Source organism: Xenopus laevis, chromosome 8S (assembly GCF_017654675.1).
Source record: "Xenopus laevis strain J_2021 chromosome 8S, Xenopus_laevis_v10.1, whole genome shotgun sequence".
NCBI classification, from domain to species: domain Eukaryota; kingdom Metazoa; phylum Chordata; class Amphibia; order Anura; family Pipidae; genus Xenopus; species Xenopus laevis.
In genome coordinates, this window is record NC_054386.1 from 35,160,965 (window position 1) to 35,186,325 (window position 25,361).

Genomic DNA, 25,361 nt, shown 5'->3' on the forward strand with positions numbered 1-25,361 from the left:
GAATCACGACTTTGCTGAGGTAAATGTCAGCGTAGCATTTCCCTCCTTAAATTCGCGCGTCTATTTGACTAAAATAATCTTCATAGCCAGCGTCAGTAGCCAATGAACTACGCGCGTCCCTCGTCGGCTCCTCCTCTTTCCTTGGGGCGTGATTTGATTGGAAGTTTGGGGAGGGGGCGCATTTGGACAGGGTTGGTGGGAATGGCTACGTCACGTGCACGCGTCATTCTTTCTGCCATTTGCCGGCGCCTGACTGAGTGTAAGAAGTAGATTCCCGGTTCCGTTGTCGCATCCTCCCTTCTCCGACTGGTTTGCCGCTCTGGTCTATGGCACGTCCTCGTTCGCTGGTGTCGCCGCTGCTGAGCGGAGTGTTCTGCCAGTGTGACACTGTGGGTGGCGCGCCGCATACCCACGAGACCCCGGCCTCTCCTTCCTTGGCTGCTGCTTTGGCGGCGGATCCGTGCGGTGGACTTTTGTGTGGGGGACCGGAGCACGAGAGACGCCTGCATATCCTATTCCAGGAGTTGGACGTCAACAAGGATGGAGCCATTTGTATGAATGACTTGGCAGTGGGACTCAAGCGCCTCGGGGTGCATCGCACTGAGCTGGAGCTAAGGGTGAGCATTTTGCTGGGGGCTGGGAAATACCAAGTGCTCAAAGGGGGCTGGGAAATACCAAGTGGTGCATAAGGGAGCAGGCCCTAAGCATGCATTTATATTTCATTTTACATCACTGGTTGCTATGGGTTACGCCACTCCATATACTCCCGGCCTTATAACCTTAAAGGGGAACTCCACCCAAAAACTGCTTGTAATAAAAGTTAATATTTTAATAATCATTACAATTACCTTAATAAGTGTAACGTTTATTGGAAATGTGCTTAGAATTCTATAGCTTTCAATTGTGCAAAAAAAAAATCAGTTTTTGGGCAAAAGATTCTATTTCATTTCTAAAAATGGTTGTTTTTCTTTAATGTACATTTCCTCCCTGTTCTGTAGTCTGTCTCTGTCCTCTGACACGCCACGGTAGCTGTTGCTTGCAGCTGTCTAGAACTGGGGTCAACTGTGACTTGTAGGTGCAAATCTTATTTCTAGGCAGCTATAGATGTAGCAGCTGCCAATACACAAGGCACGGGTATCAAGGAAGAGAGCAGCAGTGTTTACTGTTTAGTCCTGTCATTGATATTGGAGGCTTGTAGTTAGGAATAGGTCTATGTGGCTGAAGAACTGTTACACATATATTTTACCCAAAAAGCCTATTACTATTCAGCTACAAGTAGCAGCTACTAATCTTTCTGTGTGACATAGGCCACCTTTTCTGGAAAAAATACTGGCCTTCCTATATATTTATCTTTTTTCCCTATTAATAACATTGGGATCAGCCATCATTTTTGCCGGCCAGGTGGCAACCCTACCTGTCACTAGGGCTGCCGCTAAGGTTGCCACCTGGCCAGTATTCTACTGGCCTGGCCGGTAAAAATGATGGTTGATCCCAATGTTATTAATAGGGAAAAAAGATAAATATATAGGAAGGCTGGTATTTTTTCCCAGAAAAGGTGGCAACCCTACATAGGCCTTATGGTCTTCAGAGCCTACTCACTGCTCAACAGGTCTGGAATGGGATTCAGTATAGGCCCTGGAATTTCAGGTTCAAAACAGCCCCGCTGGACCAATAAATAGCGTGTGTCTGTGGCATCTTACAGCAGCCCCTCTGGCATTTGCCAAACCCACAGGCTGCCAGTCCGGGCCTACTGCTCAGGATGGCCTGGTAAGGTGTCATGTGGCTGAGACACATGACATAATGGAAGTAGTAGACTAAAATGTAAAATGAAACCTTTCTGTTGGTTGCATTACCAAAGGTTCCTCTTTTAGCCCACTTAATCACATTTTAAGCCTGTATGTGTGCAGAAGCAGGATCTCTTGTTGCATAATCGGATAGCTTTGCTCTGCACCATGATACGTAGACCAGCAGCACTTTATTTTAAGCTGCTAAAAATGAAATTCATCATGTTTTAGCTACAATATCCTGTGATATTGATAGTTAGACGCATGTTAATGTATTGACTGTCTGATGATTGTTTGTTTATTTAAATGCATGGAAAGCATCTGACTTTGGATACATTCTAATGTTTAACAGCAAACACGATTTTTGTAGACAGCAGCGTATTGCCTCAAGCTGGGCGGAAAGTATGGCAGGTAGCCGTTCTGCTCTGTGCACAATGACAATAACAAAGATGCCATTTGCCACAGAGCTTCCACTTCTTTCTGTGAGGTCTCCCAAATGGACAGATGAGGCTCAAGGCTTCTATTTCTGGAATGTCGAGAACATCTCAGTGATTAGTCACTTCATTTAAAAGGAAGATTCTAATGACGCCAGGTTCCCCCACCCCCCAGCCCAAACACAAGAGGAGGCAGCTATACCCTGCAGCCACTCTAAACAAACCTTTCCTCTCTTTATTCACACATTGCTTAGACCAGGAGTCCCCAACCTTTTTTACCTGTGAGCCACATTCAAATGTAAAAAGAGTTGGGGAGCAACACAAGCATGAAAAAGTCCCTTTGGGGTGTCAAATAGGGGCTGTGATTGGCTATTTGGTAGCCCCTTTGTGGACTGGCAGCCTACAAGAGGCTCTACTTGGCACTATACTTAGTTTATATTCAATTGAAACTTGCTTTTAAGCTTGGAATTCAAAAATAAGCACCTGCTTTGAGGACCCTGAGAGCAACATCCAAGGGGTTGAAGAGCAACATGTTGCTCACGAGCTACTGGTTGGAGATCACTGGCTTAGACACTGGGTCATGAAGCTCAAAGAATGTTTATGCATACAAGATTTTACCAAATAGCTCAATCTGCAGAATAACATCACTGAAAGTCTTAAATTGTTCCTAGTCACAGGCAGCCAGAGGGTTAATTTAATTTAAATTAATTTACCTCGCCTTTATAGGGCAAGTGTACAAAATGTACCTGCCAGTGTTACATAAGACTTGTAGATAACTACAGGTATGGGACCGGGGGCTTTCCGGATAATGGAACTTTCGGTAATTTGGATTCAGTCTACTAGAAAATCGTGTAACCATTTAATAAACCCAATAGGCTGGATTTGCTTCCAATAAGGATTAGTTATATCTTAGTTGGGAACAAGTAAAAGCTACTTTATTATTACAGAGAAAAAGGAAATTGTTTAAAAAATAAATTTGGATTATTTGGAAAACATGGGAGACAGCCATTCCGTAATTTGTAGCTTTCTGGATAATGAGTTTCCAGAGCAGCCCGGGGGTACTTTGCTCCTTACAAAGGAAACAATAGTCCGTTTATTGCATTTTTCATATATACACCTTTCTATTGTTCAGCATGTTGGCACGTAAAGGGGTTGTTCGTCCTTAAATCAATTTTTAGTATGTAGAGAGTGATATTCTGAGACAATTTGCAATTGTTTTTCATTCTTTATTTTTTGTGGTTTTTGAGTTATTTATCTTTTTATTCAGCAGCTCTCCTGTGCGCAATTTTAGCAATCTGGTTGCTAGGGTTCAAATTACTCTAGCAACCATGCATTGATTTGAATAAGATACTGGATTAGAAATAGGAGAGGCCTGAATCGAAAGATAAGTAATAAAAAGTAGCAATAACTGTGAATCTGTAGACTTACAAAGCTTTTTTTTTTTTAGATTAGTAACCCCCATTTGAAAGCTGGAAACATTCAGAAAAGAAAAGGCAAATAGTTCAAAAACTGGAACTAAAAATGAAGCCCAATTGAAAAGTTGTTTAGAATTAGCCATTCTCTAGCATACTAACCACCCCTTTAAATTTGTGTTACTAGTAGTCGCAAACAAGGCAGTTCTCTGGGTGCTTCGGGTATTCAGTCCGTAATAGGCCCAAACACCTGAAACTGAACCCTGCTGCTGAGTCAACTGTTTTGTCACATGACATTGCTGAGACTGCTGCTTTCCTCTGGACTCAGCTGATTTAATGAAGAAGAGCAGTTTATCAGTGTCAGGATTTCTATTTCGATGTATTGATTGTGGCACTGCAGCATCTCTCCCTGGTCGCTGTGGGGCTGATTTAATAACATAGGTGGGAAATTGCTCTAGTGCAACTGTCTGTAGCAACCACATTTTCCATATTTTAGTAGTCTTCTCAAAGCCAATTGGTTACCACTGGTAACCCCTAATCAGCCCTAAGCCAATTGCTTATTTTGCATCCACTTAAAGTAGGGATGTGTTTTGCACTTACTTTACACTAGTTACCCCATTTTAGACTGTGTTGTCCCAGTGTGACACCAGCTGTTATTTTTATGAGGTTCATCGCGGGTGAGAGTGCCGTGTTTATCACTCATGACTTATTTACTTTACCGACCCAAAAGCCACAAGGCAGAGTATGTGCTCCCATGTCTCACGTGGCATAAGTAAGTGGCTCGCTGGGTTTCAGACCTATAAATACTGGTATAGGTATGGGGCCTGTTATGCAGAATGCTTGGGACCTGGGGTTTTCCAGATTATGGATCTTTCACTAATTTGGATCTTTATATCTTAAATCATGTACGCATTAAATAAACCCAATAGGCTGGTTTTGCTTCCAATTAGGATTAATTATATTTTAGTTGGGATCAAGTACTGTTATCCAGAATGCTCAGGACCAAAGGCTTTCCAGATAATGGATCTTTCCTTAATTTGGATCTTCATACCTTAAGTCTTAAGCTCCCCATAGACGCAAAGATTTCTCTTTGCGAACAACCGATTTTAGCGAGGTCCGACCAATCCTTCAAAATTATTGTGCGGTTAGTGGGATTTGAACAATCGAACATTTTACGATTTTTCGGCCGACATCTGTCAGGAAATGGATTGGCCAGGTTAAAAAATCTTTGTGGGTCCCAGTGCAATCTATCTATGTTTGCAGGGCCAAGCAGGCAGCTCCCCTTTGTTTTCCTGGCAAATTGGTCTTTTTAGTTGACAGACAATTCGTACGATTGTTCCGAGATAATCGTGGTCTCATGATGACGATCGGATCTTTTAAAAATCTCAACATCTATGGGCAGCTTAAGGTAGAGTAGAGCTGTAGAGTGAAATGGAGAGGGGGCCTAATTTCACCAGCATCTCAATGCAGTGTGAGACAGCTGTACAGCATTCCATTGTTGGCCTGTAAGCCCCTCAGGACGGGACTGGGCAGACTGCATTTCTTCTATTCTCAGTGGGCTTTTAGAGTTGCAATTTAGCGACAACTGGAAGATTGCAGGGAAGCCATTAATGCCCTACATTGGCCTCTCATAAGCCAGTATTCGACAGTACAGTTTTTCTTTTGCTGCCATTCCATTCATTGCCCAGTCAAGCAGCTCATTGTATATAAGCGGGGCCTGGGGATGGACCTGCTGTTCCGGGAATCGGCTCTATGGGTTTCTGTATTAACTTGTTAAACAGGTCATACACTCCCTCCTTGAGCCCAAAATACTACCCCTCGGGGCATAAACCAGGATGTATTTTATGTGTTAAGTGACACAGCAACAGTCACCCATAGCAACCAATCTGCATCTGGATTTTGGTGTTGAACTTGTGCTGTCCTGGTTGCTATGGGTTATGAACAGGGCACAGTAGCACTGTACCTGTACATTAGTAAAGATATGGGATCCATTATCCGGAAACCCATTATCCAGAATTTCCATTTTCCAGTGATTTCCTTTCTGTCTGTAATAATAAAACATAAGCTTGTACTTGATACCAACTAAGGTATAATTAATCCTTATGGGAAGCAAAACCAGCCTAGTGGGATTATTTAATGTTTACATGATTTTCTAGTAGACTTGGCTATAAAGATCCAAATTACAGAAAGATCCATTATCCTGGAAAACCCCAGATCCTGAGCATTCTGGCTAACCGGTCCCATAACTGTATTGCACATGCTGATTTTGGGCATTTTTCTCTGTCTGTGTTTACATGTTGTTGGGTTAGGTGTTCATAGACATCTCCTTGCTAGTTACTGAGCTGAGCAAACAGTCTCCCATGGGTGTTAAAACTCCCTGTGGGAAATGGATTTCCAGTATCTGAAGGAGAACAGATGGTGCACTGCTTTGCTATGAACTAATGTGCTGTAGGGTTAGGCTGTTGAGATTATCGGATCATTTGGAAAAGTATATACAGGTATGGGACCTGTTAGCCAGAATGCATGGGACCTGGAGTTTTCTGGATGACGGATCTTTCTGTAATTTCATACCTTAAGTCTACTAGAAAATCATGTAAACATGAAATAAACCCAATAGGCTGGTTTTGCTTCCAATAAGGATGAATTATATCTTAGTACATGCTACTGTTTTAGAACAGAGAAAAGGGAAATCACTTTTAAAAATCTGGTATTAATTGGATAACATAGAGTCTATGGGAGATCCGGATAACGGATCCCATCCCTGTACTTCTAATAAATGCAGGTTTCTGGGTTAAACTGATGGCAAATTGTATTAATTTTGAAAAGTTATAAAGGACATTTTTTTCTAAAAGGGCACTGGCAGGGCCTCACTCCTTGAGATGACCCTGCTCTCTTGTGCTTAAACTAACTTTTAGTATGATGTGGAGAATGATATTCTGAGACAATTTGCAATTTTCATTTTTTTATTATTATTATTATTATTTGTGGTTTTTGAGTTATTCAGCAGCTGTTCCGTTTGCAATTTCTGGTTGCTAGAGTCCAAATGACCCTAGCAACCCTGCATTGATTTGAATAAGAGACTGGAATATGAATTGGATAGGCCTTAATGCCTTGTGGAACAGGAATATTAATACTTCATTAAAATGTGTCCTTTTTATATTCGAGTTGTCTGCATTGGCCCATCTCAGTCTCATGAAGGGGTGTGAAATGGATGGGAGTAAGATTTCCTGGGTGGGTATCTCTCTGACTCGGACACACCCTCTGAGCCGTGGCGTTATTGTGTAGTGAGTCACAATTTTTGTAGAGCACAGTGTGACTTGATACCATCATTCTCGGAACGTGACCTGGATGTGAGTTATTGTATCTGCCCAAGGATGATCTACCAGCGGTCTGTTTTACACAGAGAAAGTGCACATGAAAATCTCCTTGGTTACTATGCTTCTACCCCATAATTAGCGCATGATTAAAGGACAAATGAAATCAAGGTAATTTTACGGATACCAAGCGTGTTAAACCCAATAGGGCTGTGGTCGTTTGATCCCGGTGTTTACACTGGCTTCCAGATGATTGGCTGCCATGGCGTATGTGTACTTGTAAGTAGCAAGTACCACCAGGGATCTACTGCCTGAAGGCACAGCCAGAAGATCCCTACCTAAGTTAAGTCTCCTCTGGTCAGTACAACCTCAGTTGTAGAAAGCCTTTCCAAGAAAATCCAAACTCGCCAAGTTATGGCGGCGGTGCAAAAAGCCTGGAGAGTAAAGGTGGCCATGCATGCAGAGATCTCTCCCCGATATGCCTACTTTCAGGTGGGAGATATCTGGCTGATCTGATTGTGGGCCCTAAAATACAGCCGGTTGGATCGAGGACCACATCAACCAACTAATCTTTGATCCAACGGGAAATTTTAAACCTGGCTGATTGACATCTGACTGATTTTTGTCCAGATATCGATTGGGGAAGCCCGTCGGAGCCCCCCTTAGACTGGCCAATAAGCTACTGACTTGGTCTTTTTGCGGCTTTTATCGGCCTGTGTTTGGCCACCTTTGGAACCTAAGCACATACTTGTCTGAATAATCATCAACTGACTCAGGTACTCAAACATGCCATCTTGCTCTGCTAAGGCAAATGTAGACGGAGCGCAGAATAAACAGACTTATGGAAGCATTTTCATGTTGAAAGAATAAAGGTCACACCTATAGGTAATACGAATAAAAAAAATGTCCAATATGTAAATACTTTAGGCAGTTCCTGTACAAAATCTGCGTAGGCATGGTACTTGCTTGATTTAAGTTGTATGACTTGTGAACTGGATTGAGATCTGTGTCGCCATCTCTGCCAATGTGCTTGTGATCCTCTTCATTGTCCAAACTGTAACGTTACATTCAGAACATTGCTTGGACATTGGAAGAGATGACCGTGTTAAAGGGATAGAACCCCTAACACATTGGAACCCCCCTCCCAATGAAAGTGATTTTAAGAAAGAGCTTTCCCCTGGGTGGGCCATGTTTCCAATACAGATCTATATGTTTCCAATACAGATCTATATCTTTCCAATACAGATATATATATAGGAAGCATCAGCTGCCAGTGAAGAGCGTTTAGATTGTGGGATACATGTGCAGCCTCTGGTAGAACACAATGCATACAGTATATTGGCCTTCGATAGGCAATGTCACATGTCGTACACCATATGTTACATGTCTACCAGGCATTTTATATGTGCTACACATCATGCCATTAAATTTCTATCTATATGCTGTTCTCTGCTTTAATGAGCATCAAGCTCCATCTATAGGAGCAGCATTGATTGCCAAGTACATACCTGGCAGATGTGTGACCCTGACGGCAGCCAACAAATAGGATTGTCATTAGAGAAGACATTAAAATACTTCTCATTGTTTGATACTGTGTAGCGCAGGACTCAGGCAGAATATTCTGACAGCAGTATTCATATAAAGGTATTGGACCTTTTATCCACGATGCTCCTGACCTGGGGCTTTCCACATAAAATATATTTCCGTAATTTGGTTTTTATACCCTAAGTCTACTAGAAAATCATGTTAACATTAAATAAAGCCAATAGGCTGGTTTTGTTCCAATAAGGATTAACTATGTTTTAGTTGGCATCAAGTACAAGCTTCTGTTTTATTATTACAGAGAAAAAGGAAATAATTTATAACGGCTCTTATAACTTTATTCGAGAGTAAATAAGCAGTGATCCCCCCCCCCAAGTCTCCTCTATTAAAGAGGTTTCCGGATAATGGATCCTATAACTATTTATTCGAGAGTAAATAAGCAGTGGCCCACCCCCACAGTCTCCTCTATTAAAGAGATACTGACATCAGAAAATAACCCTTTTTAATACCTATCATAACATTATCTTTGAATGATATTTATAATTTTGCCATAACAGTATTTGTCTGATGCTTTTATATTACCGTTCTTACTACCCTGTTCCTCTATGAGAGGTCTGGCATATTTGTGAAGCAATATTCCATTAGTTTTAGAAACTCTAACTGACAGGTTGAGAAGGGGCAGTCAGGTTGGCAAAACAGACCGGTTTAGGAACTTCAAGTGACAATTACTTACAAAAGCATAAAATGATGACCTATAGGTAACTTTTCATGTAGATTAATATTTTGGAAATAAAATTTTTAGTGTCAGTATCACTTTAAGTTAGTTCTTTGAGTGGTTACGTGTCATTCACTTCCTTGGGTTGTGGGGGTTAACCCCCTAGTTTGGGACTTGCTGATTTATGGGGTTCACATCAACTCGGTGGAGTAACAGGGACCAGATGTAGAGATCAATATGTAATCTGCTTGTGCTTTGGTCCTATCCTCCATGGAATCATTAAGCCCTTATTAATGCCCTCTGATATGTATCCTCACCCGCTTAGAACTTGGTACACTTGGCATGGCTTAAGCCACACCATCGCCACTGATTCTACCGCAACTATGTTTAGGGCATTGGTATCCTTGATAAACGCATTGCTTCTTCATTTGATCTAGCTTTTTTCATGCTAGTTCCCTTTAAATGTCGAGCTTCCAATCTGTATATGATGCACTTCTCACGCCATAAAGCAAGGCTTGCTCTAATCTCTTAGAACCAGATGTCTCTCAGTACTAACTGTACTAATATATGTGCCTGCCTCTTGTCTTGCCTGCTCAGATGAAGGGATGGGGTTAAATGCTCTGAATTAACCTTTTCAAGGCCAGATAGGCTATATTTCCCCTTTTTTTGAAAACCTTTTTCCTGTAAGTTCTTTTGCTGCTAAAAGGCCGTCTGTTTGTCAAAGAATTAGGTTTTTTATTATAGAGGCCCTGGCCTGGTGTGATAGCCCTTTTTATTCTTAGTGTGCCTGAAATAAAAAGCATCCATTTGGGCACGTGATGGATTTCTGTAACCGAGAGGGGCCTGACTTGAATGCCAAGTACCAGGCTGCCAGTGTGATGGCCAATGTGCTGCTCATTTCCAGCTCTGTAAGAAGATCCCTCGGGATGACCGTTATTCCATTTGGATAGGGAACTATGTAATAAGGACAGCATAGTCTCCTGTAATTGTGTGTAGTCACAGAGCCAATCCCTGTCTACTGTTTCATTTCAGGATTTTTGCCTTCCCTGTACTGCTGTACAGACTACTGAGCAGCTCCTCCAGACTGGAACCGTGCCGGCATGCATTCACAGCAATTGGCCGAGATCTGTAGATTCAGCTCAATGATGTGATTTCTCCTGTTGGTCCATGAGGGGTGTAGGCAGTTCCTCTCTGATACCAGGATGCTCAATGGTCTGAATAATGAACATGTTAATGTCCAGGGCCGTGATTGGCTGGGACCCTGCTGCAGTGTGTATGCAGACTTGAAGCAGCCGGCTTCAGGTTTAGTTGCGTTTTCATCTGCAGAGTGTGGGAAGGGGAGGCTTTAGGTGTGGCGTCTGGTCTGTGCTCCAGCTCCTTTTCAATTGTTTGTTATTATAAGTGAAGGCTGAAGTTTGGGTGTGTGACACTGCCGTAGATTGGGTCCTTAACTGCCCAGGGCATTGAGATGCTGCAGGGAATCTGGGACTTTATAACATGGCATCTGCCCTGGGCAGTCTGCAAAGACTCGGATGCCAATGAGACACCAAATAGTTGCCAGGGCACAGAGAAGCCAGGCCTACAGTGTCCTTGTGAGCCTGGGAAGGAGGGTCAGGAGCAAGTTATCCTGATGGTGGTGGAACCAAGAAAGTTGCTGCTGCAGCAGGTAATACTTGATCAGACACCCATGCTTGGCATTACATCCCCAAACTTCTTCACCGATTCATATCTCTCTCTCTCTCTCTCTCTCTTTCTCTTCTCTCTTCTCTTTTCTTCTCTTCTCTTCTCTCTTCTCTTCTCTTCTCTCTTCTCTTCTCTCTTCTCTTCTCTCTATCTCTCTCTATCTATCTATCTATGTATGTGTATGTATGTATGTATGTATGTATGTGGCAAGCCGGAGCCACGCAGACCTGCTTTATATGCAAAGACAAGCATAAGGTAACCTCCAGCTTAACTACTACTTCCAGAATTCCCACCAGGCATAGCTAGCTGGCAGTTTACAAGCAGCTGGGACATTTAGGGTTGTGAATTTAACCCTCTGCTGCACATCCACGGCTCATTTACTCTTTTTGCACTGTCAACTGCAAAGGGCATATCAACCGCAATAAAGATCTGCCTTGTGTTGCACAGCATGCAGCCAAAGTGTCCACTTCTTGTCCCAATCTCGCATAGATCTAATGGTTTTCTCATTCATTATGCAGACAAACTCTAGAACATTCTCCATTCCGACTAGTTTCTCAGCACTTTGACACCAGCAGGTATCTGTGTCAATATCCTTGGGAGATTGGGTTTTCTTTTTCTTTCCGTCGCGTCACCCAAGGATTGAGCAGGTTTTTTCCATTGGAAAATGAAGGTTAGAGGCGCTGGTCCATCCGGCCTCACGTGGGCTTTGAGGATTCTAGATCCTATAATGTCCTTTATCTGTCATCTGCTTGCTTAATCTCGATGAGCTTACATCACAAGATGTCCCATCTCTTAATCATTAACTGGGCCTCTGTCCTGTGACCTGAGGCTATTCTAATTTTTTTTTGTTAGGTGTATCCGCTTATTTATATGCATAACGTTTGTTAATTCAACATTAAATTGTTCCCTTTATCTATTTTGCATAAAAGTAAAACATTCTCTTTTATATATACCACTCTTGTCTTTGAATCCTTATATTTGGGAGTGTGCGAACCCATAGACAAATTGTGCTGCTTCCAGTTTGGACAAAGTTTGGGCCCCAGTTTCCAAGCCATCCCCTTTTTTTCTTGTATATTATCCCTTGAGTATTCCATGCATTTCACAAAGGTTGTTTAATATAATGTTACCCTATTGGACTTCTCTGCTCCCTTTTCTCTGGTGGTTGAACTGAGAAAGCAGAGGTTCCCATACTTTTTGGCTGGCCACCCTTGGGGGGGGGGGGTCTGTGTGTTTTGTAGATCCCTTAAAAACACTGTTAGTAAGCCAATTTGAATATTTAATTTAAGGTAAACACTTATTTGCTCAGTAGCTGTAACCTTGTCATGAGTTAAGGTGGGGGCCCTAAACTAGGGTTGCCACCTGGCCGGTATTTTACATGATGGTTGATCCCAATGTTATTAATAGGGGGAAAAAACATAAATATCTAGGAAGGCTGGTATTTTTTTCCAGAAAAGGTGGCAGCCCTACCCTAAACAAAGGTTGGTCTTGAGCCAGAAGCATCCAACAACCACTGATATAAAGGCACAAGGCTGTAAATCAAGTGTGTGTATAAATCATAAACTGCTACTGACTTCAGGGAGAGCTGTTTAGAGACCATTGTCCTCCTTCTTTATTACCTAGCTAGACACTACCTAGGAGTGAATGATGGGAACAGAGTGCATTATGGGATTTGTAGTCTGGCAAAGTGCACATTGGAACTGCAGCACTTAACTTCTGCTTCATATTCTGCTGTGCTTGCCTCATTTCAGCAATAGTTTTACCATGCATTAGGAGCACATGCCCTCTGTTCTGTAAGTTCAATTATTATTTGCATATGGGGGACAGTCTTCCAACCTCCATTCAAAACCTATGTGATTAGCTGTTAATCAGGGTTGTAACCCCCCCCCCCAAATGCAATCTTTTGTAACTAAAGGGGTTGTTCACCTTCCAAACACTTTTTTTCAATCCAGCTGTTTTGGTTTTGTGGTTTTGGTTTGGCAGCTCAGTGATCCATTAATCAACTGTTAAAATTTGCTTCATTTAGATGATGCATTTCTCGGCAGCATCTGTGGAATATTAGCAACTATTGTATCGATTCTAACTGCTGCCTGTAATGAAACTCGGGGATTCTGCTGGGCAGGGACAAAGATAACAAATGTATCAACTAAATGTATCAATTTAGAACAGTAGAAAGGGGTTGTTCACCTTTGTGTTAATGTTTCGTATGATGTAGAGAGTGATATTTTGAGACAATTTGCAATTGGTTTTCATTTTTTATTATTTGTGTGTTTTAAGTTATTTCACTTTTTATTCAGAAGCTCTCCGGTTTACAATTTCAGCAAAATCTGGTTGCTAGGGTCCAAATTCCCCATGCATTGGTATGAGAAAGAGACTGGATTATGAATAGGAGAGGGCCTGAATAGAAAGATGAATAATAAAAAGTAGCAATAACAATACATTTGTAGCCTTACAGAGCATTTGTTTTTAGATGGATCAGTGACCCCCATTTGAAAGTTGGAAAGCGTCAGAAGAAGAAGGCAAATCATGCAAAAACTATTAAAAATGAAAAATTAAGGCCAATTGAAAAATTGCTTAGAATAAATCATTCTGTAACATTCTGTAACATACTAAAAGTAAACTTAAAGGTGAACCACCCCATTAAAGAGTCGGCGAACCCCCCAGAACTGCTTTAGAAGGTGAAAAACAAAACTTTACACTTTAATTTTAGAAAAGCAGTCACAAACAGAAAATAGAAAGTAATTGGAAAAAGTCATTTAATTCAATCTGAAACCAACTGAACTGGAAAAAGTGTTTGAACCCCTTTAAAGAATTCATTCTAACCAAATTTCCCCACATACAGTATTTGTAAAGGGAAACAGTATTTTTTTTCCTGTCTTTCTGCACTGCTGGTTCTGTCCATGGAAACACTGTAGCAGATGCCAGCCCTGTATTTTTTTCTATATATATCTACTGGCTTTTGCTACGCAGTTTCCAAAGTATCAACGCCAGTGGGGGACATGCTGTGTGTGGCACAGGCCTGATGGCTTTGCTTTGCCTGGATTCATTTGCTTTATGCTGAGTGACTTTATGTCCGTGTCCCTGCAAATGCACAAGGACAGCAGCTTTTTCTCTATTTGCCTTGATAGAATACAGCATAGACTTCATGTAAAAGCCTTGGCTCATTATATCAGTATGGCTCACTTCAGATGTGCAAATAGAGATGAAAAGGAAAGTAGATTCCGCACACCGGCTTGTCAGTTAAAAAACATCATCTTTATTCGACCATGTTAAAACACACGCTGCAGCGTGTGTTTTAACATGGTCGAATAAAGATGATGTTTTTTAACTGACAAGCCGGTGTGCGGAATCTACTTTCCTTTTCATCTCTATTTGCACATGGCGTGGGATGCCGAAGTTCCTGCACCTGGACTTGATCAGCAATTTGCCGGCTTTTGAATTTACAGAAACTGCGGTGAGTCGGAGCGGTTACTTTATATCACTTCAGATGTGACCACCTTTATCCAAGTGACACAGGGGCATCATTATAAATGTGCTGTGAGTGCTTTACCTTGTGCTGTACATCTAGAATTACTCTGTCACATGGAAGCGGCATCCCTTACCCCGGGAGCTTCCTCAGCTGCTGTTTTAGTGTCTCCCTCCTGGCAGCCCACACTGTGTATGTGATTTACAGGGCTGGAGAATAAGCAGTGATGCAAATCTCCTTTAAGGGGATTGGCTGAGTTTTGGAGGCCGGTTTGGTTGCTTACGTCTGTGCAGTAAGAGAAGGGGTAGGTCTAGCCCAGCCAATAGCTGCTCATACTGGACACCCAAGGCTTTAGGATTGCCGGCTTTTGCTCTTAGTGAGGAACTAACGTGGTGCTGCAAGGGCAACATAAGCCTGTGCCCTCTGGATTCCGCCATGCTCTGCCTGAGTCTTTACGTGCCCGTTTTTGACCAGTCTCAGGCAGAATTCCAGTATTTTGAGTCAGATGAGCTCCCTTCCGAGCTGAAGTCAATTTTCAGCTTGAGCCTTTTAATTCCGTCCCAGGAGTTTTCCAACTATCGGCAGTGGAGGCAGGTAGGTTACTGTTGGGCACTTGCTGGCCACTTAACTGCATTCTGTGCAGAACCTCAGTGGGGCTCCCTGGTGTCTCTTTGTGTAGAGTAGGGGTATCTAGAGATTGTGTGTGTGTGTGTATGTATGTATGTATGTATGTATGTATGTGTGTATATATATATATATATATATATATATATATACACATACATACACACACATACACATACACACATACATACACACACACACACACACACATACATACACACACACACACACATACATGCATACATACATACATACATGCATACATACATACATATAGATATCCATTTCACTCTGATACCGGCACTCTTGATAACTGCGGTAAATGTGCCTGGGTGCCGAGACAGCAAATTAAATGAAATATATCCAGAAGAATCCGCACTCACAGGTCTTGCTAATTAAAATTTAAGTTTTATTTTTAAAAGACCGTGTTTTCAAAAATAGTCTTTACGTGCCCGTTTTTGACCAGTCTCAGGCAGAATTCCAGTATTTTGAGTCAGATGAGCTCCCTTCCGAGCTGAAGTCAATTTTCAGCCTGAGCCTTTTAATTCCGTCCCAGGAGTTTTCCACCTATCGGCAGTGGAGGCAGGTAGGTTACTGTTGGGCACTTGCTGGCCACTTACTGCATTCTGTGCAGAACCTCAGTGGGGCTCCCTGGTGTCTCTTTGTGTAGAGTAGGGGTATCTAGAGATTGTGTGTATGTGTATGTATATGTATGTATGTATGTATATATATATATATATATACATACACCTACACACACACACACACACACACACACACACACACACACACACACACACACACACACACACACACACACACACACACACACACACACACACACACACACACACACACACACACACACACACACACACACACACACACACACACACACACACACACACACACACACACACAGATATCCATTTCACTCTGATACCGGCACTCTTGATAACTGCGGTAAATGTGCCTGGGTGCAGAGACAGCAAATTAAATGAAATATATCAAGAAGAATCCGCACTCACAGGTCTTGCTAATTAAAATTTAAGTTTTATTTTTAAAAGACCGTGTTTTCAAAAATAAAACTTGGGGAATATATATATATATATATATATATCCTTGATAAAGGCCCAAACATGGGCCGAAACGTTGGATGCACAAGTTAAAATAAAAACCTTTTTTCACGGAAACATTGGAGTGCGGGTCCCTATCTAAACATTGTATGCTAAAGCTTTGGCCCAGCACCCACAGTGACTTCAAGACTGGATCAGAGTGCGAGCGTTTGCTGATATATATATATATATATATATATATATATATATACACACGCACACATACACACAACATATAACACTGCACTCACAGGTGGTCTTTAGAGACGATTATTGAACCAACATTCCAAGCAGCATTCTAAATATAAGGCAAATACTTAAGTCAAAAATATTTTCTAATTTACGAGTATTGTATATTTTATTTGTACCTATTAGTGCTTTGTGCCTTGTGGGTTTGCCCGGGAATTCAGGGCTTTTACACTTGACAAATGCCAAATATCTTTAGATTTCAGTACTCTCTGTCCCTTGAGGGAGCCGTCTGACTGTAGCTCAGACAGTTTACAAAGGTCACTGTAATTCATCCTTCTGACCCCTCTCTGGCTGGCAGAGGCCCCTTCAGCAGCCATTAACCCATTAGTTACCAGGCAGTTTTATATGTTCTTTTGCCTACTTTTGATTCATATCGACTCCCCAATGTTTCCTTGTTCCTTTTCTACTTATCCATGAGTCATTCTGTCTCTTGTTTCTTATCAGTTGCTCCCAGCTTCCCCATGTGGACAGAACGTTCTATAAGAAAAGTGCTATCTCAGCCTTTTCAATCTCTCAATTTAACTGACTTTATTAGTTACTTGTGAAGGAAATACTAATTATTATCTCCCCCCCCCCTTCCCAACAGAAAATAGTAAAAGCTGGGGACAAAGACCAGGATGGACAGCTGGACTTTGAAGAGTTTGTGCACTACCTCCGTGATCACGAGAAGAAGCTCCGACTGGTTTTCAAGAGCTTGGACAAGAAAAATGATGGTTAGTCACCTGTACTGCGGCATCCCTTGATCTTTCAGAATATGCATGTTTAGACAGACACAAACCAGCGACTGTTCAACAAGGGCAGAAGTTACATAATATCTGTAACCAGATCCGGATCATGTTCCCAAACCCGTCTGATTAAGCAAATATAATTTATAGTTCATTTTTAAAGGGGAAGTGCTTTCATTTATAGAAGCTATTCTCCTTTTATTACTACAAATGGCAAATATATGAATTCAGCTTTTGCAGCTGCCATAAGCTTTGAATAAAACAGCTGCACCGCATATGTTTTCTGGTAACACATGGTACAGCTATGGGACCTGTTATCCAGAATGCTCAGGACCTGGAGTTTTCCGGATAACTGATCTTTCTGTAATTTGGATCTTTATACCTTAAGTCTACTAGAAAATCATGTAAACATGAAAAAAACACAATAGGCTGGTTTTGCTTCCAATAAGGATTAATTATATCTTAGCTTGAATCAAGTACAAGCTACTGTTTCATTATTACAGAGAAAAAAGGAAATCATTTTTAAAAATGTGGATAAAATGGAGTCTGAGAGACAGCTCGTCGGTAATTTGGAGCTTTCTGGATAATGGGTTTCCATATAACGGATCCCATACCTGTATAGTAATTCATAAGTGGATCTGTAATTGTTTTGTGTGGCTGTAATTATTTTACAAGATGTTTCTGAAAGTTGTTTCTATTATTATAACTATTGTCCTTGCCTTTTTCTACCCTCAGGTCGAATCGATGCCCAGGAGATCATGCAGTCCCTCCGAGACTTGGGGGTGAACATATCTGAGCAGCAAGCAGAGAAGATCCTGATGAGGTATGTGTGGGGGGTGTGATTTGAATGAATCTTACTTGGCCTAGTTCTGTACTCTGTGCCTTTATCGTGCTGAGCCCTCTCTTATGTTACCTCATTGCGTTTGATGGGAAGCCTTCCAGGGGAGTAATGCAATAACCCTGACACTGCTCCAAATAGCTCGAGGACTTGTGTGATGTTGGCTTGCTTTACTTACACAGCTGGCTTAGTCAGCTGCTGCTATTGGCAGAATTATTTCAAGCACCACTGCAAACCTTTCAGCTGCCAGAAAATACTGAATTTGTATAGGACTAGAAAGTAGTAATTGTTTTGTTTGTACTGTTTCCCCCTCTTTGCTTCTGTCTGTGTGACTGTCAGAATTAGGACTGGCCGTTGGGGTCCTGTCACTCAGTAAGTATGCCCTCCTCTTGTCTCTCCTACCCCACGTGTCTCATTCTATGCAATGCATCCCCTTTTATCTGCATGATAACCTGGCTTTGAAGTAATGATCACCCTTTCTGACTGTCCCTATGTCTATGTTTTACAGCATGGATAAAAATGGAACAATGACAATTGACTGGAATGAGTGGAGAGACTATCACCTTTTGCACCCAGCAGAGAATATTCCAGAGATCATCCTTTACTGGAAGCACTCAACGGTAGGTTCATTTGCAGAGCTATGTTTTTGCTTTACTTGCTCAACCATAATCCAACCCAGTTGTAGTGGGAGCTATAGTTCAACTGCTAAATGTCTCCAGGCGTTTTCTTATATTTGTTTACTTAATGTGTCAGGTATCCATTATATTTATTTGGCAGTTGCTTGTAATGGAGTGCCAAGCCTTCGAGACTTGGGACAAATCAGGATGCAGAATGACTGGTTCTTGTCAGTCCACTCTGGTTTGGTCCACCCCCTACAGCTACCAGTGACCATTAATATAGCAGCACCTTTCGCATGCCTTTCATATTCATTTGAAGTTGTTTGCATGAACACTGTTGAGTCACAATACCTAACAGAAAAAGAAAGCAGCGGCTTCTTCTCTCCTTTTGTGCTGAGTTATGGATTGCAGCCATTGGCTGAGCGCCGAAATAACAGAACCTGATTCAGTTATTCTTATCCCTATACAGATATTTGATGTGGGAGAAAACTTGATAGTCCCAGATGAGTTTACTGTAGAAGAGAAACAGACTGGAATGTGGTGGAGACACTTAGTCGCTGGAGGAGGGGCAGGGGCTGTTTCGCGAACTTGTACAGCTCCTCTAGACAGACTCAAAGTACTAATGCAGGTACGTTTTCAAAAAGTTAGTCAATGTAATTATTTTTGCACTATCCATTTTATAGCATCACATGGTTCCCGCTTTGAGCTCTATAGGTAAAAGTTGAAGGTAGAACTGTAAACGGTGACAGCTCCAGCCTTTACACAATATGCATTCCTAAAGGCAGAGAACATTGCTTAACCTTAATGACAGATAAAACAGAAAATGGGGACTTTGCACAGTACAAATTGCATCTACTTTTATAATTTATCCCAGTTCAGAGATCAGGTCTCCTTTATGGCAAACATTTTACCTATAATTCTTGTTAGGTGCACCGTTTAACCAGAGACTGGGTTGGATTTTATTACAGGATGGAAAGAAAAAGTGGTATTAGAAATAGTCTCAAATATAATGTGTCGGTATTGCCAACGATAGCTGCTGTGAAGGAAAAAAGAAAGCATCGAGCATCAGTGTTTAGCAGTGCTATGACTGTTGAGTCTTGTCTCAAGTGCAATGTACTTGGCAGATCACTAAAATGCTTCCCCTCAGGTCAGAGGCTGCATTAGCTTTACTGTGCCCCTGCAATTACCTTTTAAATACACTGAATCTAGTCAGGAGCGTCTAATATGCTTGTGGCTGTGTGATCTGCTTGTTCTGCCCATTTTAGTCTGGAGAAATCTTAGCTGCAATTTTCTCACTGTCAGACCTATTTATAGGCAATGTTTTGATGGCGCATTAGAATGGTGACGCAGGCACTACTCTGCGACATCCGTATCTGCCAGGACTGCTTATTTTTAATAAAGCTTACACTGAGCACTCCTGTTAGGATTATGTCTTGTTTTCCTAAACAAAATGCAGTCATTGTCCCCAGATTAGTCCCAGTTTCTGATCTGTCTCGTGTTCTCCTTGTCAGGTCCATGCTTCCCGCAGCAACAACATGTCCATCCTGGGGGGCTTCACCCAAATGATTCGGGAAGGGGGTTTTCGCTCCCTCTGGAGAGGAAACGGCATCAATGTGATCAAAATTGCACCAGAGTCCGCAATCAAATTCATGGCATATGAGCAGGTGAGCGATTTTTAGAATGGTTCTGTTTTTCAGATTTGATGCAGGTACAAAGGACTGAGATAAGGCTTTAATTTAAGGGCGAGGTCCATAGTTCTATGCAAATCAGGCTTCCTCTTTTTGCCTAAGGCTTCTTTCATATGGGAAACTAGCCTGTTTGGAATCTGATAACCATTTCATACTGTGGCATAATAATAGTATTCTGTTAGAATTGCATAAATATTTATTCTTTTCAATAAAAGTGACTTTGAACCCCCTAACCTCCTCCTCCTTTTTTTTTTATTTTGCAGATGAAACGTATTATTGGCAGCGATCAGGAGACTCTTGGGATTCATGAGAGATTGGTAGCTGGGTCTCTTGCTGGTGTAATTGCCCAAAGCAGCATCTACCCTATGGAGGTGAGTTTTTATTCTCTGAGAGTTTCACAGTGGTCATAAACTGCCATTGATCCATACTGATCCCAGACTCTGTCCTGCAACAGGTACTGAAAACTCGTATGGCCCTACGCAAGACAGGCCAGTATCAAGGCATGCTTGACTGCGGCAAAAAAATGCTACTGAAAGAGGGGTTGTCGGCATTCTATAAGGGATATGTCCCAAATATGTTGGGGATCATCCCCTATGCTGGCATTGACTTGGCAGTATATGAGGTAAGACAGTTGTGGCTTTATTTTTCATATTGTTCTTCGGAAGCTTTAGGAATGCTTAATGAAGATTATCTGTGGTCCCACCAAATAGTCAACCCACTTTTTTTTGTCAGACCTTAAAGAATGCATGGCTGCAGCGGTATGCCACAAGCAGTGCTGATCCTGGAGTGTTTGTCTTGCTAGCCTGCGGGACCATATCTAGCACATGTGGCCAACTTGCCAGCTACCCGCTAGCTCTCGTCAGGACACGCATGCAGGCAGAAGGTGAGCTTCAGCTTTGTTACTAGAGAATGTCAAGCAACCTATAGCCTTTCAGACAGATCTGAACTACAATTTCCAGCCACGTGACAGCTGATGGGTCTTGGTCAATGGTGGAACCAGTTGCTTCACTACTGGCCTGGTTCTAAACTTGAATACAAATATAAACATGTTAAAGGGATACTTTCATGTGAAAAAATGTTCCCCCCCCCAAACACATCAGTTAATAGTGCTGCTCCAGCAGAATTCTGCACTGAAAACCATTTCTCAAAAGAGCAAACAGATTTTTTTTTATATTTAATTTTAAAATCTGACATGGGGTTAGACATATTGTCTGTTTCCCAGCTGCCCCATGCCATTTGACTTGTGCTCTGATAAACTTCGGTCACTCTTTGCAAGTTGGAGTGATATCACCCCCTCCCTTTCCCCCACCAGCAGCCTAACAACAGAACAATGGGAAGGTAACCAGACAACGGCTCCCTAACACAAGATAACAGCTCCCTGGTAGATCTAAGAATAGCACCCAATAGTAAAAATCCAGGTCCAACTGAGACACATTCAGTTACAACAGCCTGCAAGAAAGCAGTTCCATCCTAAAGTGCTGGCTCTTTCCGAAAGCAGATGACCAGGCAAAATTACCTTAGGTGGCTGCCTACACACCAATATTATAAATTGAAAACACTTGCTCGTTCAGGAATTAAATTTTATATTGTAGAGTGAATTATTCACAGTGTAATTTAGAAATAAAAACTATATCATAAAAATCACGACAGAATCCCTTTAACCCCCCCCTTACAAAAACTGTTTTGTTTTGTCCTTTAACAAAAGATGACAACGCACTATGTGCATCCCTGTATCTCCTGTCTGAGCTGCATTATTCCTGTATAGTGTGGTGTAATAGTAATTGGTGTTGTGCCACACCTAGAATGATTTGTATGGTGTTTGGGATGGTTTGTTTCTTGTTAGGGTGTTCCAGAACTACAAGTCCCATTCTTTGGCAGGGTTTTGCTTGGAGTTGTCATTTGGAGATGGAGTGCTATTTCTTACCATATCTTTGCTTTACTGCAGCTTCTGTTGAAGGTGGCCCCCAGATGACCATGAGCAAACTGTTCAAGCACATTGTGAAAACCGAGGGAGCATTTGGACTATACAGGGGACTGGCACCCAATTTCATGAAGGTGATCCCTGCTGTCAGCATCAGTTACGTGGTCTACGAAAATCTGAAGCTCACTCTGGGAGTACAGTCACGGTGATGTGCGAACGTGGAAAACTGTTAATGGACATTAGACTGCTTTCTTGGGCTGTAACTCCCTGGATGTGAAAGGTCTCGTCTTCATTCTGTGAATGCGTTTAACACTAAGCGACTGAGTAAAGCTGTGATAATCCCCAGAGACACAGGGACGCGAGGCTGCTTCAGAGCACTAGTAGCTCCTGGCACAACGCTCTCATTCCACCCCCTGCTTGGGGGGGGCTGTAGCATCTTCCACGCTGGAGCTTTGTTTACATTTTGACTGTTTTGGTCCATATTTTAAGTTTGTCATCTTTAACAAATCCTCGTTCAAACCTCCCACTTTTTTTTTTAATATACATATATATTTGTATATAGTCTTTTTTTTGAAGGCTCCTTGTTTGCCCTCTGTGTATGTATGCGATGAGAGTCTGATGCTGAGAATGCAGCGTATTTGCTTCTTCTGTAGACTTGTGATTTGCTGCAATGTGACCCATGTGTGCCCGTCTATATATGAATGCGCAGTACCACCTAACTCGGCCCATTTGCTGCTTGGAATGTTGCCTTTTTGACATGGCACTTGGGCGACTCTTCCCAGCAAGTATGCCCAAGACTGACACATTTCTCACATTCCTCCTTTATGTCAGTGTTTTTACTGCCTAGCCCTGTATATTTATTACATATTTATTTAAGAAGAAGAAGAATTATCTAACATTGAGCTATTTTTACAGAATGTTTAATTATTATTAGAGTATTGTGGCCTTTTTTTTATTATTTCACTAAATTGTTTTAGGCTTCAATGCTTTTTGCTGAGGACAAGTGTCAGGACAGACTGTGGAGCAGCGAGCGCTTTGTCTGTCCGTACACCATGACCGCTGCCCTAAATCTAAAGTTCTCGCTATGTGGCAGAAACAAACTTTAACCTTTCTGTTGAATGTTGGCGGTGGGAGGGGAACAGAAAATCAGTGGGTCACTGAGATCACATTTCACGTCATTGGGCTGTTCTTTTTTAGTTTCACAAACAGATTATTGATCTGTTCGGACCTCACTAGGAAATGTTGCACTTTATGCAGTAGGGAACTTATCTTTGCAGTTAGAGTGAATGGTTTTGGTGCTGTACTAATGCAGCCGGTAGGGCGCCATTGCATGATGCAGCTTTCTTTTCTTTCTTTTTTTTTTTTTTTTATCTCCCCTTTCTTAGTTTGGCCTGTTTCATTCAGTTCTGCTGCTCCCAAAACTATTGAGAATGAGTCCATGGAATAGTTAGCAAGATTCAATGCAAAAAAAAAGAAATCGCTTGCCTGTTATAATGCGGAATCTATGGAACACATGCCATGAGAGCTTGTTGTAGAATCAGTCAAATAAAAGTTCTCTATATTGTACTAAAGGTTCTTGTGACTTTTTTTTTTTTATTGTGTCTGCGTTCCCGGTTGGTTATGGAGCAGAGAACATGCCTCAAGACTTTCCCACTCCAGTACGTCCTGCTTGAAACCGGATAGACTGGGCTGACGGCAAGAAACTGCCTAAATCCTTACAAGGAGAAGGAAGCAGATGTCTGTTAATGGGTAACTTGGAGTTCGAGGTTTCCTGAGAATTGTTCTTTGCACTTAGTCTGCCACAATGAATGCTGGAAATGAGTAACTGCAGGGCGCTGTTACATCAGAGCATAGAAAGGACAACGATCAGCCAATGACATTGCTGTTTGTAGCATCTGTTTCCTTATTTTATGTGAATACCAGACATTAATTAGTAAGCAAAGATAATAGGCTTGGGTTATCCCTGTTGGTTGCAGGAATATCAACAAAACAATATCTATTGACCAACAAAGGTCATACATTGTTTATCATTCTTTTTTTATTGGTACAGGTATGGGACCTGTTATCCAGAATGCTCAGGACCTGGGGCATTCCGGATAATGGATCTTTCTGTAATTTGGATCTTCATACCTTAAGTCTACTAGAAAAACATGTAAACATTAAATAAACCCAATAGGCTGATTTTGCTTCCGATAAGGATATATTATATCTTAGTACTGTTTTATTATTACAGAGAAAAAGGAAAAAATTTTTCATTTTTGTAAAATCCTGTTCCAGCATGGATGGTTCATTTGTAATTCAACAAACCCTGGTGAACTGACTGGAAGGTATAGATTTATGAACCTTTGGGGGATGAAAACTATAATACGCTAGCAGCTGATTTCGATCAGTTGGTTTAGTAAATAAATATTTATTGGGTGGGTCCCTGGTGTCCCAGTCCGACACTGCACACAACACGTCTTGATCATTTATAGTGCACTACATGTGAAAATTCCTGCCTCAAAAACCTAAGGTGTCTCTATATTCTTTCCAGCCTACACTAGATTAGCCTAGTTCTTTCCCCTTTTGCACAACAACATATTTGTCTCATGTCAAAACAAAAACTAAACTGCTTAGGGTGGGATTGACCCTGTGTTTGAAGTGGTAGGAATCTACAGAGGGCTTTAAGGCTGGCAAACTGAATCACTCGTATTTTCAGTGGTAGTTTATTATGATGTGGACAGTGATATACTGACACTTTGCAGTTGGCCTTCACTTTTGTAGTTGAATGTTTAGCTTTTTGTTCAGCAGCTCTCCAGCTTGGAATTTCAGCAACTGCCTGCTTACCAGGGTCCAATTTAGCCTAGTAACCAGGCCCTGGTTTGGATATGTGAATAGAAGAGGGCCTAAATAGAATGATAAGGAACAAAAAGTACATGTTATTATTTGTGGCTGCTGAGGTCCGTGACCCACATTTGAAAGCTGAACAAAAAAAACGATGGAAAAAAAAAAATGAAGACTAATTAAAACGTTTCCAAGATTAGGCCATTTTGTACCATACTATATGTTAAAGGTAAATTATCCCTAACAATTTTTTTCGTGCTTTATAGTACAGAGTAGAAGAGAGCTGAGGTCTAACAGGAGAACAAGGAATTGTAATAGAGGGAGCAAAGTTGTCCAACTGACGTCTGTGTAGCCAAGGTAAGGCCCCTTGTATATGTCAACATGCCAACCCCAAGCTTAGAGTGATAAAGTATT

At 41.6% G+C, this 25,361-nt stretch overlaps 1 protein-coding gene across 6 annotated transcripts; it reads left to right on the forward strand.

The window, feature by feature from the left end:
- Positions 1 to 23,690, forward strand: slc25a25.S (solute carrier family 25 (mitochondrial carrier; phosphate carrier), member 25 S homeolog). 6 transcript variants are annotated; one of them, XM_041575233.1, is made up of 12 exons: positions 479 to 617; positions 10,234 to 10,867; positions 16,922 to 17,048; positions 17,796 to 17,883; positions 18,238 to 18,270; positions 18,407 to 18,518; positions 18,985 to 19,143; positions 20,027 to 20,179; positions 20,467 to 20,574; positions 20,658 to 20,825; positions 20,936 to 21,086; positions 22,149 to 23,690. In XM_041575233.1, exons 2-12 carry the CDS (start codon positions 10,670 to 10,672, stop codon positions 22,331 to 22,333), a joined length of 1,482 nt encoding a protein of 493 aa, XP_041431167.1. In that variant the 5' UTR covers positions 479 to 617; positions 10,234 to 10,669; the 3' UTR covers positions 22,334 to 23,690. The 6 variants fall into 6 exon arrangements, with proteins under 6 accessions (XP_018088234.1, XP_018088233.1, XP_041431167.1 ...); XM_041575235.1 differs by lacking the exons at positions 479 to 617; positions 10,234 to 10,867 and adding exons at positions 14,243 to 14,852; positions 15,469 to 15,557; XM_018232745.2 differs by lacking the exon at positions 10,234 to 10,867 and having other exon boundaries at positions 1 to 617.
- The last annotated feature ends 1,671 nt before the right edge of the window (positions 23,691 to 25,361 follow it).

Coding starts and splice junctions, on each gene's coding strand:
- slc25a25.S (XM_018232745.2), top strand. CDS start 327: ATGGCACGTCCTCGTTCGCTGGTGTCGCCGCTGCTGAGCGGAGTGTTC. Junction 17,884..18,237: donor GCAGAGAAGATCCTGATGAG/GTATGTGTGGGG, acceptor TGTGACTGTCAG/AATTAGGACTGGCCGTTGGG. Junction 20,180..20,466: donor AATTCATGGCATATGAGCAG/GTGAGCGATTTT, acceptor TTTATTTTGCAG/ATGAAACGTATTATTGGCAG.